At 36.4% G+C, this 11375-nt stretch overlaps 1 protein-coding gene across 1 annotated transcript in view; it reads right to left on the bottom strand.

The window, feature by feature from the left end:
* The window catches only part of LOC107573256 (E3 ubiquitin-protein ligase MIB2-like), an 84545-nt gene that overhangs the window by 44470 nt on the left and 28700 nt on the right, over nucleotides 1-11375 (bottom strand). The window contains exon 4 of the mRNA XM_016259689.1: nucleotides 2561-2667. Coding sequence (XP_016115175.1) covers nucleotides 2561-2667 — 107 coding nt within the window. The remainder of the gene's footprint in view (nucleotides 1-2560; nucleotides 2668-11375) is intronic.

The raw sequence follows: 11375 nt of genomic DNA, 5'->3' as shown, positions 1-11375 counted from the left end.
CCCCCCACCCCCCCCCCACCTCCCGCGCGCGCACACACACACACACACACACACACACACACACACATATAGAGACAGAAGCAGCACAGGGCAGGAGACTCAGACCAACATCAGCAGCTTTGAATTATCTACACTTGAGAGAAGGAAGAAAACCAGTTTAAAAATCAACATGCATGCACTGTCTGAAAGAAATTAGAAATATCAGCTCAGAGCAGAGCAGGGTCAGAAAATGGATCTGAAAGGAACTAAAATATTTCAGCTATGTAAAAATGAGAGTGCAAAAAAAATGGTCTCCGTAGAGAATTCCTGCGGTTTTATATGCTAAATTATGAGATATTTTGTCTCATTCTTTTTTCAGGAAAATAGAAAAATGTCAGCACACTGGGGCTCCAAAATTACAAAAATGTAATAGCAGAATGTCCTATATGATAGTTTCATGTGACTGGATCAAAACATGCCTGTATGAAAAGAATAAAATCATCTCTAGGGAGCAAATACTGCCTGTTTCTGACACTGGATCGGAGTAAAGAGGTGTAACAACTAAAACACACCAATGCCAGTCATCTTCACATCAAATGAATCACAAAATCTAGTGTCATTGTCAATCAAATAAGAGTTGTGACACCTGAATACTTAACCTGAACAAAGCCAATATTTCACTTTTCACAATGAAAGCATAATCTAACAAGAGTACAACAAAATGCTCAAAAAGCTATGGCAAACACAGCTGAATCTCACAAAACCTCTCAAGACTTACCCCAAAATCACAAGATCAAATAAGCAGTCATATTTTGCATAAAGAAAAACAAATATATTGTATGACCATTGTCAAATTTTATTTGTAAAAAATCTCAATAGTCCTAAAAGTAGACTTCATTTTCTTTATGCAAAATATGTACAGAGTCGGAATGAAAATGTCATAATGCAAACATCTTAATGGTCTTAAACCCTAAGAAAAGTTTCCATTTCTTAAGGGAAATCTTTGTTACTTTCTCTTTTGATTTTGGGGTGAAATATGAACATCTAATAACAACCATCACCAACTAACACAAGTGTTCAGCAACAGCTAACCAACACGAACGTCACAGCGATGAGTTTCAGATCACACACAACACAGAGAAAGAGAACCTCACTGTCTACAGACGTCTGGGAGGATCAGTCGATGAACTCCACTTGGGCATTTTGACTCATTCATCACTGAACTTATTATACATTTTAAAATACAACCTTCACACGAGAACATGTGCAAGTGTTTATAGAAACAGCACAATGGATGATAAAACAACACAACACAAGCTCAAACATCTGGGGCCTGTTGCATAAAAAAAGTTTACCAAATAAGCCAGGTTTATTTCAGTTGGTCTGACTTATTGCCAGTTGATTTGGTTCAAAATAAGTCAGACTAACTAAAAATAAGCCTGGCTTATTTGGTAAACTTGTTTTATGCAACAGGCCCCTGATCTGCCATAAAGTCTTCACATCTCACATATCGTCAATGTAAAGAAACAACAACAAAGTCACTTTCCTTTGCAAAAACGTTTCTGGAGAGTTTCGTTTCAAACGTTTTAACCAGAATTTCCTAAAAACATTTCTTAAAAACAAATTCAAACTAAACTCTGCGGGACTAGAAGTGGTTAAAGGGATAGTTCACCCAAAAAATGTAAATTCTGTCATTAATTACTCACCCTCCTTTCTTTTCAAACCCGTAAGATCTTCGTTCTTCTTCAGAACACAAATGAAGATATTTTTGATGGAATCCGAGAGCTCTCTGACCCTCCATAGACAGCAAGGGTACTACCACGATCAAGGCTCAGAAACGTAGCAAGGAGATCGGTAAAATAATCCACGTGACATCAGGGGTTCAACCGTAATATTACAAAGCAGCGAGAATACTTTTTGTAAGCAAAGAAAACAAAAATAACGACTTTATTCAACAATTCGTCTCCTCCGCATCACCCTGTAGCACCATTTTGGAGAGTATCACATAAACGTAGACAACATATGAAACGTATTTATGCGAATACGCTGTTTACGTAGTTCACGGTTTGATCTGAACATAAACATATCCCGGTACATACGTTTCATTTGTTGTCTACGTATGTGATACTCTCCAAAATGGCATTATTAGGTGACGCGGAGGAGACGAATTGTTGAATAAAGTCATTTTTGTTTTCTTTGCGTACAAAAAGTATTCTCGTAGCTTCGTAATATTACGGTTGAACCCCTGATGTCACATGGATTATTTTACCTGATTCTTGATCGTGTTAGTATCATTGCTGTCTATGGGAGGGTCAGAGAGCTCTCGGATTCCATCAAAAATATCTTCATTTGTGTTCCGAAGGTCTTACGGGTTTGAAACGACATGTGTGAGTAATTAATGACAGAATTTTTGGGTGAACTATCCCTTTAAGGCAGTGATAAAAATGCAAATGTCCATCCTAAGAGTCCAACATGACACAGACTTCAACTCTTCTAGCTAATGACATTCAGGTTGTCTGTTCTATAAGCTCTACAGATGCTGCATTGAACAGATCCAGCGGTGTTAGCGAGTGAGTCTCACCGTCTTGGTTGCCCCAGTCCCAGTCGGGCCCGCGCACCACCTTCACCCCCTGGAAGATTCCTTTCAGGATGATTCTGGACAGGTTCTGTCTCGGCGTCAAGCTCACTCTGAGTTTGAGAGAAGGAAGAGCCAGTTATTAACATGAGGAAACCTTCAAGCTCTGATCTGCTTCATCCAACTAAGCTCATTTTTCACAATGTTCTCTTTGTGAACTTGATTTGTTTCACAAATAAACAAATATCTTTTCTCTGTGAGTCTTTCATTATGACTGATGCTAATACAAAATATGCATTTAATGTTAAATACTGAAATCAAACTAAAATTAATTTGACACTAAATACAAACGTATTAGAATTCAATGACCTGAGGAAAAATCAACACTTATTTTTTTAGGTATACGTATCAAAATTGTGGATAAAAATAGACTACATCCCCATGAGGCCATGAAAATGAATTGTGCAAGTTATTGATTAATGGATAATTATTTTAAATTCCAATCACTTTTGGAATTTCCTAAAACAAAATTAAACTGACACCCCTAATTCCCAATTTTCTGTTGTGTTTTTCACAATACAAACAATCACAATTCACAATTATCTTAACTAATAGTAGCACTAGTTCTTGTAGAGCTCAGTGAAAGGTTGAATTCCCAGGGAAAATCTATAGCTTGATATTCATCATAAGTAGGGCCCTATGAAATCTGTTTTATTTTTTCCATTTTGATTTTTCTGAATTCTGTTTTTTTGTTTGGTTTAATTTTTCTAGACTCTGTTTTAATGGTTAAATAAAATTTTATTAATCAAAAAGCATGTCAAATTAATTGAAAACATGAAACGTAAACAATTTAACAGCAATTTATTAAAAGTTTGACAAATTTATTTTTTAAGGCCCAATGAAATAAATTTTTTTCTTTTTTAAATTTAGTTACATTTTTACTCAATTCTGTTTTCCGTAAGTTTTCTGGATTCCATTTTAATGGTTTAATTAAATTTTTATAAATCAAAAGCAATTAATTTATTTATTTTTAAATTTTTTAAAGAAATACTGTGTTGTGTATTTACATGTTTTGGATAAATAAATTCTGGTAAATATTTTTTCTGATAAATATTCATTAAAAATGTTTTAATAACAATTTTATTAGTACACCGTAGACACCGTGAGCATCACACGCTCTTCAGTATGTGTGTAGTAAACGAAACTGCGCCATTTATTCACACAGAGACACACAGAACATGCAGGATTCATATTTAAATAGTATTTGGTTGCTTAATATTTACAGACACTAGTTCATATCACGTTTTGATTTAACTGTACTGACCTACTTTTGATTTATTCATCCAAAATTAGGCAAATTCCATGATATTCTGCGTTAATAGTGCTTGACCGATATATCGCCAAGGCCGGTATTTGATATTTTTCAAATATCGGCATCGGCCAATAAGTTTTTCTGTTTGACCGTTGCGTTCGAGACGGGGCTTTTATTTTGACGGCGCTGAGAACGGCAACGCCTAAACACACAGTGCTCACATTCTCCCTCTTGTTCGCCGTCATCGTTAGCAGTGCTGTCTAATACGGATAGAAATATGTCTAATAATAATCCGATAGAACTGTTAAACAAAGGAATTAAAATGTATACAAAAAAGTATTATAACGATTGCTTTAATATTATTAGTAATAGAAAGGCAAACATTATAATACTTTCTCGTTTGCCGTCAGCATTCAGCAAATACGCATTGATATAATTTAAACAAATCTTTGAATGGCTAATAAACATCCAATTTCACAAACCATGCAGACTTAGTCGGATCCAGCTGTGAGATCTTGTGAAGTGTGCATGTGACCTGCATGATCACGTGTTCTCTGCGTGACTTTCGGTCCATGCAAATTGAATGCTTTAAACATTAAATTCGTGATTTCAAATTATGCTGCGCTTCATGGTTTTGCCCTCTGTCATATTCATGTCATTTTCACTGTGTGCTGTATGTAAAATGAGTGTTACCTTGGCTTTATTTGAAAAAATATGATTAATGCACACAAACTTCCCAGAATACTGAGTGCTCTGTTGGTTAGTTTACTTCCTTTTTAATTACATTTTTATTCAATATTTATTTATTTGAGAAAAATATTTTGTCATCTAAAGTATAAGTATGTTTATTTTACAAATTACTTTTTTAGTCCATTTTAAAATGATTTCAAATTTCTTAAATATTAATGAAAATAAATACAAATATATCGGCTTTATATCGGCCACCCTGCTTTCCAAGATATCGGCATCGGCTGTCAAAAAAATGACAATATCGGTTGGCCAATATGCGTTATACAGCAAATTCCATTTTTATGACTGGATTCTGCGATTTCCGTCCGTGCTTTCCGAAATCATAGGGCCCTACGTAAGTCACTTTAGATTAAATCATCACATGAAGAAACACAGAAGTAACCCTTGCAACGCAAACATCTGATCAGCCCGTAGCTAAAGACAGCCGAGAGAGAGGTTTGTTTTCTTCAGTTTGTTAAAGCAAACAATGTCAAAATCACTGCTTTCACACTCACTGAGAGCAATGAGAGGACGCTCACAGTCAGAGAAGACTGTATGTCATTGATTCTCATTTGGGAATGTGTGCTCGAGGACATTAGACAGATTTTGTACAAGAGAAGCATAATGGGAAACACATGCTCTCAATACAGCTAATGTCAGAAGACTGTCTTATGTCAACAAACTAAAGCAGCCTTGGGAACTCTTCAAGAGTGCGTTGCGAAAGACCCTGTGTGCTAAACGCAGTGGAATAACAATGAATAACAGCACATACCTTATAGTAAAGATCTGATCTGATCGGGGAGCAAAGGAACTGCCTATTCCCATAATTCATCCGCAGGGTCAAGCATCAACGCTCGCTGCCCAGCTAGACCTACTGCATCAGCGATCTCTGCTCGGCTTTGATTTTCTCTTCAAACTCATTGTCTGTTAAGGTCAGCTGTGCGGAGCGGTAATGTCACGTCCGTCCTTACGAATGCTCTCTTGCCAAATGGCAGCACCTGCATGGCTCGAAGGCTTAACACACAATCAGGATAAATCTCTAAGCAGTCTGTGGCTCTTGTGTCTCAGGTGTCTCAGGTCTTGTGAAGCTAAGACGTAATCAACAGACGCTGTTTATGCACACGCAACAGAGATGGACGATTTATGAACATCTCTCTCTCTGCACCGACAACAAGTAAAATGTGGCATCTTAAATAAATAGCGTTTGTTGCCAAGGGTCGCACAGATTAAAGGTTTGACAAACAGAATAAACCACATTTGACTGAAATGCTGTATTGGAATATTTTACTCATTTTTTACTCTACCAATTATAAAACTGTGCTGTATGATGAGTTTTGTGCGATAGGGAGCCATTCAGCACCTGCGAGATCCTGTTATTATGATTTTTATTATTTAGTGATTTACAAGTTGTAGTTGTGCATGAAACATCCCGATGACTGTAAAAATATGTATGTATGGCAATGGCATATTTTGAGTTTTGAAATGTGAGATGCCTCATTGGGTTTTGGGCTGCCATTGGGCGAGCTTTGTTTCGCAGATCTGACAGCCCTGGTCATAATGCCAAGAGAATATTTTTCAAATGAAAGACAGAACAAGCTCAATTTTTAAGCAAAACATCTCACAAAACGAGGTTTGTTATGTTTCAGAATCTGAAATAATGGATCTAGATTTAAAAACAATGGCAGAGCTTTTGTCGAATGTAAAAGTTCAGGTGATGAACTCCACCTGCAGCTCATCTACTGGTGCTCTGTTATTAATAATGCTAATATTTTTGTGGAAAGTTTGATGATTTAGAAAGTTAATTGAACAGCTTTTATTTGACATATCTTTTGTAACAAATTATTTTAACTTCACTTTTGATCAATTTAATGTGTTTTTTTAGTGCTGTCAAAATGAGCGCGTTAATGCAGGCGATTAATCTTTTCAGTTTAACGTTTAAAGTTTTTAAATATTTAACGCAGTTAACGCAGGGGCGGAGCTTGGGTTGGCCACCCCACTCACAACTGCTGCTTCTGTCTCTTTTTTCATGACAAGAATTGTGTTTATTTAGACGCAGAATATCTTTGCGACCGCATCAAACGAGAGACTTTTCAAACGAGCGTGGAAACAGTAACGAGGTGACGAGGAGCTTCAGCAGAACATCAGTGAACTGTGGTCATATGAGAGGTTGTCAGGCTACATGTCAGTAAAAACACATTTTCCTGTCCTGTCAGCTGTTATATTGTGCTTGTAACACGTGCTCTTCAATCGCACGCACAAATACGGCAGCGTGCACTGTAGCCTGTTTCATTTCGTATTAAAGTATCAATGAAACTGCAAGCATGCGTGTAAGATCTGCGTCACGTTCAGCAGCGGCAGCTCTTAAAGTAATAGCAGCCAAATAAACTAATAACCAGCTGCTGTGATGACTGTCCATCAACGAACAAAAGAAAAAAGGAAATCAATAACTTTTGTAGCTTTAAGAATTAATCTATATTTAATTTAGAATTTAGTGTTTGATAACTTTATTCAATTTCTGTCTATTTCCTACTTGCTGAAGGGCACAGGCAAATATGACATTTATTGTAATAGGTTTATGTGAAGATTGTTTGTAGTTCACTTAAATTAGAAGTTGTTATTTTTTATTTCTGAAGGATCATGTGACACTGAAGACTGGAGTAATGATGCTGAAAATTCAACTTTGATCACAGCAATCAATTACATTTGACTATATATTCACACAGAAAACAGCTATTTTACATTGCAATAATATTTCAAAACATTACTGTTTTTACCCTATTTTTGCTCAAATAAACACAGCCTCGGTGAGATTTAGAGATTTCTTTCAAAAACGTCAACAATCTTAATTATTCCAAACTTTTGGTGGCCAGTTTTCATCCACTAAAATCAGCTGGTTATGAGTCACGACAAAACAGTTTGAGAAAAGTTAGTTCTGTGAAGTTCTCTAGAATAATCTGTTTGCACATGGCACTGGTTTAATCAACGCAGCGAGTTCCATTTCTGTGTTTCTGCTTAGTCTTTGGTGACACTGCTCTACTGTGTCAAACGGCAGTCAGAGATCAAGGTCAGTCCTCTTTTAGCCTGTTGACATTGAAACTTGTGTAATCCACAGCCACACACAGAGAGGACGTCACGCTACACGACTGAAAACACCATATCAGTCACAATCTGTTAATTTCCATTTCCCCAGCGCTGGCATCTGTTCAGTCTGTAATTACAAGCTATTTTACTACAACACCTCAAGTTACTCAAAACATCCTTATATATAATGTAGATTTCATAGAACATCATCAAATTGATGTAACAAGCAGCACAATTTGCAGTATCATTTGTATCTGTTGAAAATCGTTTGATGCTCATGTTTAATTCTTAGGCTCAGGGGTTTGTCTTGAATATTATAAGCAATAATGCTTAGCCAGCATGAGAGAAGCGTGATACACGTGAGAGGTTCATCATCTACAGTACATCTTCACGAGATTGATATGAATAGGCCTATATTAAGACAAAGAGGTATTACTGTAAGAAAGACCCGAAGAGCTCTACACTCTTCTACAGTAACAGCATCTGTGTTTGGCAACAGAAAGATTACAGAAGACAACATGACAGAAGCTAACTAGTAGCTGCCTTAGCCGATTAACAAGGCTGCTTTGTTCCTTGCTCTGCTGAACATATGGGAGGCCATATGGCGAATTGTGTCCTAACACAAAAGCACGCGTTACCTCAGCCTGCTCATGACCTCTGCCAGAGAGCTGCTATATACAGTTGTGTTCAAAAATAAAATAGCAGTACAACATCAGTAACCTGATGAACCAGTAGTGCTATTTCTGCATTGCAAATTATTTACTTGTGGATGTAGTAGTGCAATAGAAAAACAACACCCCCAGTTGGCATGACGTGTCCTGCTTGTTCTGAGTAACAGACCAATGCATTGAAAGGGGTGTGTTCAAAATAATAGCAGTGTGGAGGTTAATTAGGGAATATATTAATTCTGAGAAAAAACAGGTGTCATTAATTGTCCTTTATTAAGGAGCAAGGCAAGCAATGTGTCACACATTGTTGTAAAATAGATTTCCTTCTGAATTGTTAAGTAAAATGGCCCGTTCCAAACATTGTTCAGAACAACAACATAATTTAATTAAAAAGTTGAGTGGAGAAGGGAAAACGTATAAAGAAGTGCAGCAAATTATAGGATGCTCAGCTAAAATGATCTCAAATGCTTTAAAATGGCAACAAAAACCCAAAACACGTGGAAGAAAATCAGCAACTACTGTTAAAACGGATCGAAGAATAGTCTGAATGGCAAAGATCCAGCCAATCATCACCTCCAGAAAGATCAAAGATGATCTAAAATTACCGGTAAGTACAGTTACAGTCAGAAGACATTTGATCGAAGCTAAGCTGTCAGCAAGAAGTCCCCGTGTAAAGCACCATTGTTGAAAATACGGCTTGTGCAGAATCGGTCAAGTTAATTTTATTTTCTATATAGCGCCAGCTCTTTCCTATTTAAAAGGTCTATACCTTGTTCTTTTATTAAGCAAACTCGATGTCCCTCGAATTGGAATTTTCGAGTCTTGCCGATAGTCGACTGATAGCCGAATCATATGTTTGGGAGCGGGGCAAAATACATTACCAAGAGGTCATTCGACAGTCATAATTACTGACTTTAACACACAGGGAAAATGTGTAACGGACACCTTGCAGATACAAAAATAATGTTTTATGTTTTGATTAAAAGATAGTTAACATTAAACGTCAGCGAAATCCTAAGAATTCACAACATTTTTTACAATAGCGCTCTCATTTATAACGTTATGTATATGACAGTAGTTATTAATGTTCTGCATTTCTGTTTTGAGCTGCGCGCGCTGAAGATGACCAGTGGAATGAAACGGCAGGTTTTTAATCAATGGGATTTAACTCATCATTTATCTCATATAGAATACACTTCGTTATTTATAAAACATAACATTAATATTACAACTTATAGGCTATCTGCACAAAATGCCCCGAATGCACATGAATGTGTCTGTGCGGCTCTAAATGAACTCCTTTTGTGGGCGCGTTCTTCATGCAACAACGTGCAGAAAAACGGCAACTAAACTCTAAAAATTCACAGCGTTTTATTGTAATAGTGTTCTCATTATAATTGTTATGTATATGACAGTCCCAGTCATAGTTATTAATATTCTGCATTGTTGTTTGTCCTGCTCGCGCTGCACGAATATCGTAAAGATTCGAAAATTCCAACTCGACTATGAAAATCCTTAGTCGGGGACACCCCTTAGATAGACATTAGGGGTGGGAATCTTTAGTCACCTCACGATCCGACTCCAGAACGATTCTTGATCTACTTTTTTCCCCTTATTAATTAGTTTACCGACTTGAGAATCTTAAAATCCTTACATTTACATATCCTTACATAATTAAGTACTTTTTAAAATAATTACAAATTGAAAAAAAAAAAAATTGTTGTTAAGAATTTTAAACTAATATAACTTCAAAACATACAAGCAAGTAGCAAATAATAAAGAGGAGCATAGAAACATATTACAAACAACAAACAAAGAGTGCTTTCAGTATTTAAGATTATCTGAACGTTTTCCATTCAAGAACTTCTTCATCTTTACTGTTGTTTTTTTACTATGACATCATAGAGAGCGGGAGATCTATTAAGCTGCATTCACGCACGGATCTCTTTTGAAATATAAGAAGTAATGTGGTTTGTCCTGTCCGTTTAATCCCTTAAGACATAACTGGCTGTGTTTACATAAATTTTGCATCATAAAACCATTTTGAGACAAGTGCATTAAACCACTTACACCGCATGCGCGAGCAGTCTTCACAAACAAAGCGCGCGTCAGCATTTGAAATTGAAAACAGCCTTCTGTTAGTGAGGTTCATATTTTAAATGTATAAGTCCACTGCATTCCAAACCACATAAATGATGACTTCGTAGAGCATTTGTAAGGAAAATACCGATGGGCGAGCCCGCACACTTCAAGTGTAACATCAAACAAAGCGTGCGTCTCTCACAGCGCATCCGGTGCAATGAAGCCCGCGAATGTCCTTGTAATTCGCTCCAAACTTTCCAAACGTTATGAAAGATTATTTTACGGAAGGTTCGAGTGGTATATGTGTGTGAGGAATTGGAAGCAAGCAGAATCCGGGTGTTTATAAAGCAAACTCAGCGTCATCTGGTTAAAGACTACGCTCAGAATCGATCCAGAATCATTGGAGAGAGAATCGCGATGCATCGACGGATTGTTTCTCCCACCCCTGATATACAGTGGGTTATATACACACTACCGGTCAAAAGTTTGGGATCAGAACGATTTTTGTGTTTTGTTTTTTTACAGGAGTTTCTTATGCTCATCGAGGCTGCATTTATTTGATCAAAAATACAGGGGGAAAAAACTGTGATACTTTTTCAGGATTCTTTGATGAATAAAAAGTTAAAAAGAAGAGCATTTATTTAAAACAGAAATATTTTCTAACAATATACACTACCGTTCAAAAGTTTGGGGTCAGTAAATGTTTATTTTTTCTTTTTTTGAAAGAAATTAAAACTTTTATTCAGCTATGTTACATTTTTATGAAGTGACAGCAAAGATTAATATTGTTAGAAAAGATTTATATTTTGAATAAATGCTGTTCTTTTTTACATTTATTCATCAAGGAATCCTGAAAAAAGTATAGCGGTTTCCCCCCAAAAAATATTTGGCAGCACAACTGTTGCCAACATTGATAATTCTAATAATAAATCAGCATATTAGAATGATT

Source organism: Sinocyclocheilus grahami, unplaced genomic scaffold (genome assembly GCF_001515645.1).
Source record: "Sinocyclocheilus grahami isolate Dianchi unplaced genomic scaffold, SAMN03320097.WGS_v1.1 scaffold1906.1, whole genome shotgun sequence".
Classification (NCBI taxonomy): Eukaryota; Metazoa; Chordata; class Actinopteri; order Cypriniformes; family Cyprinidae; genus Sinocyclocheilus; species Sinocyclocheilus grahami.
The sequence above is the reverse complement of the archived record's forward strand: the minus strand, read 5'-3'. Positions and strand labels throughout refer to the sequence as shown.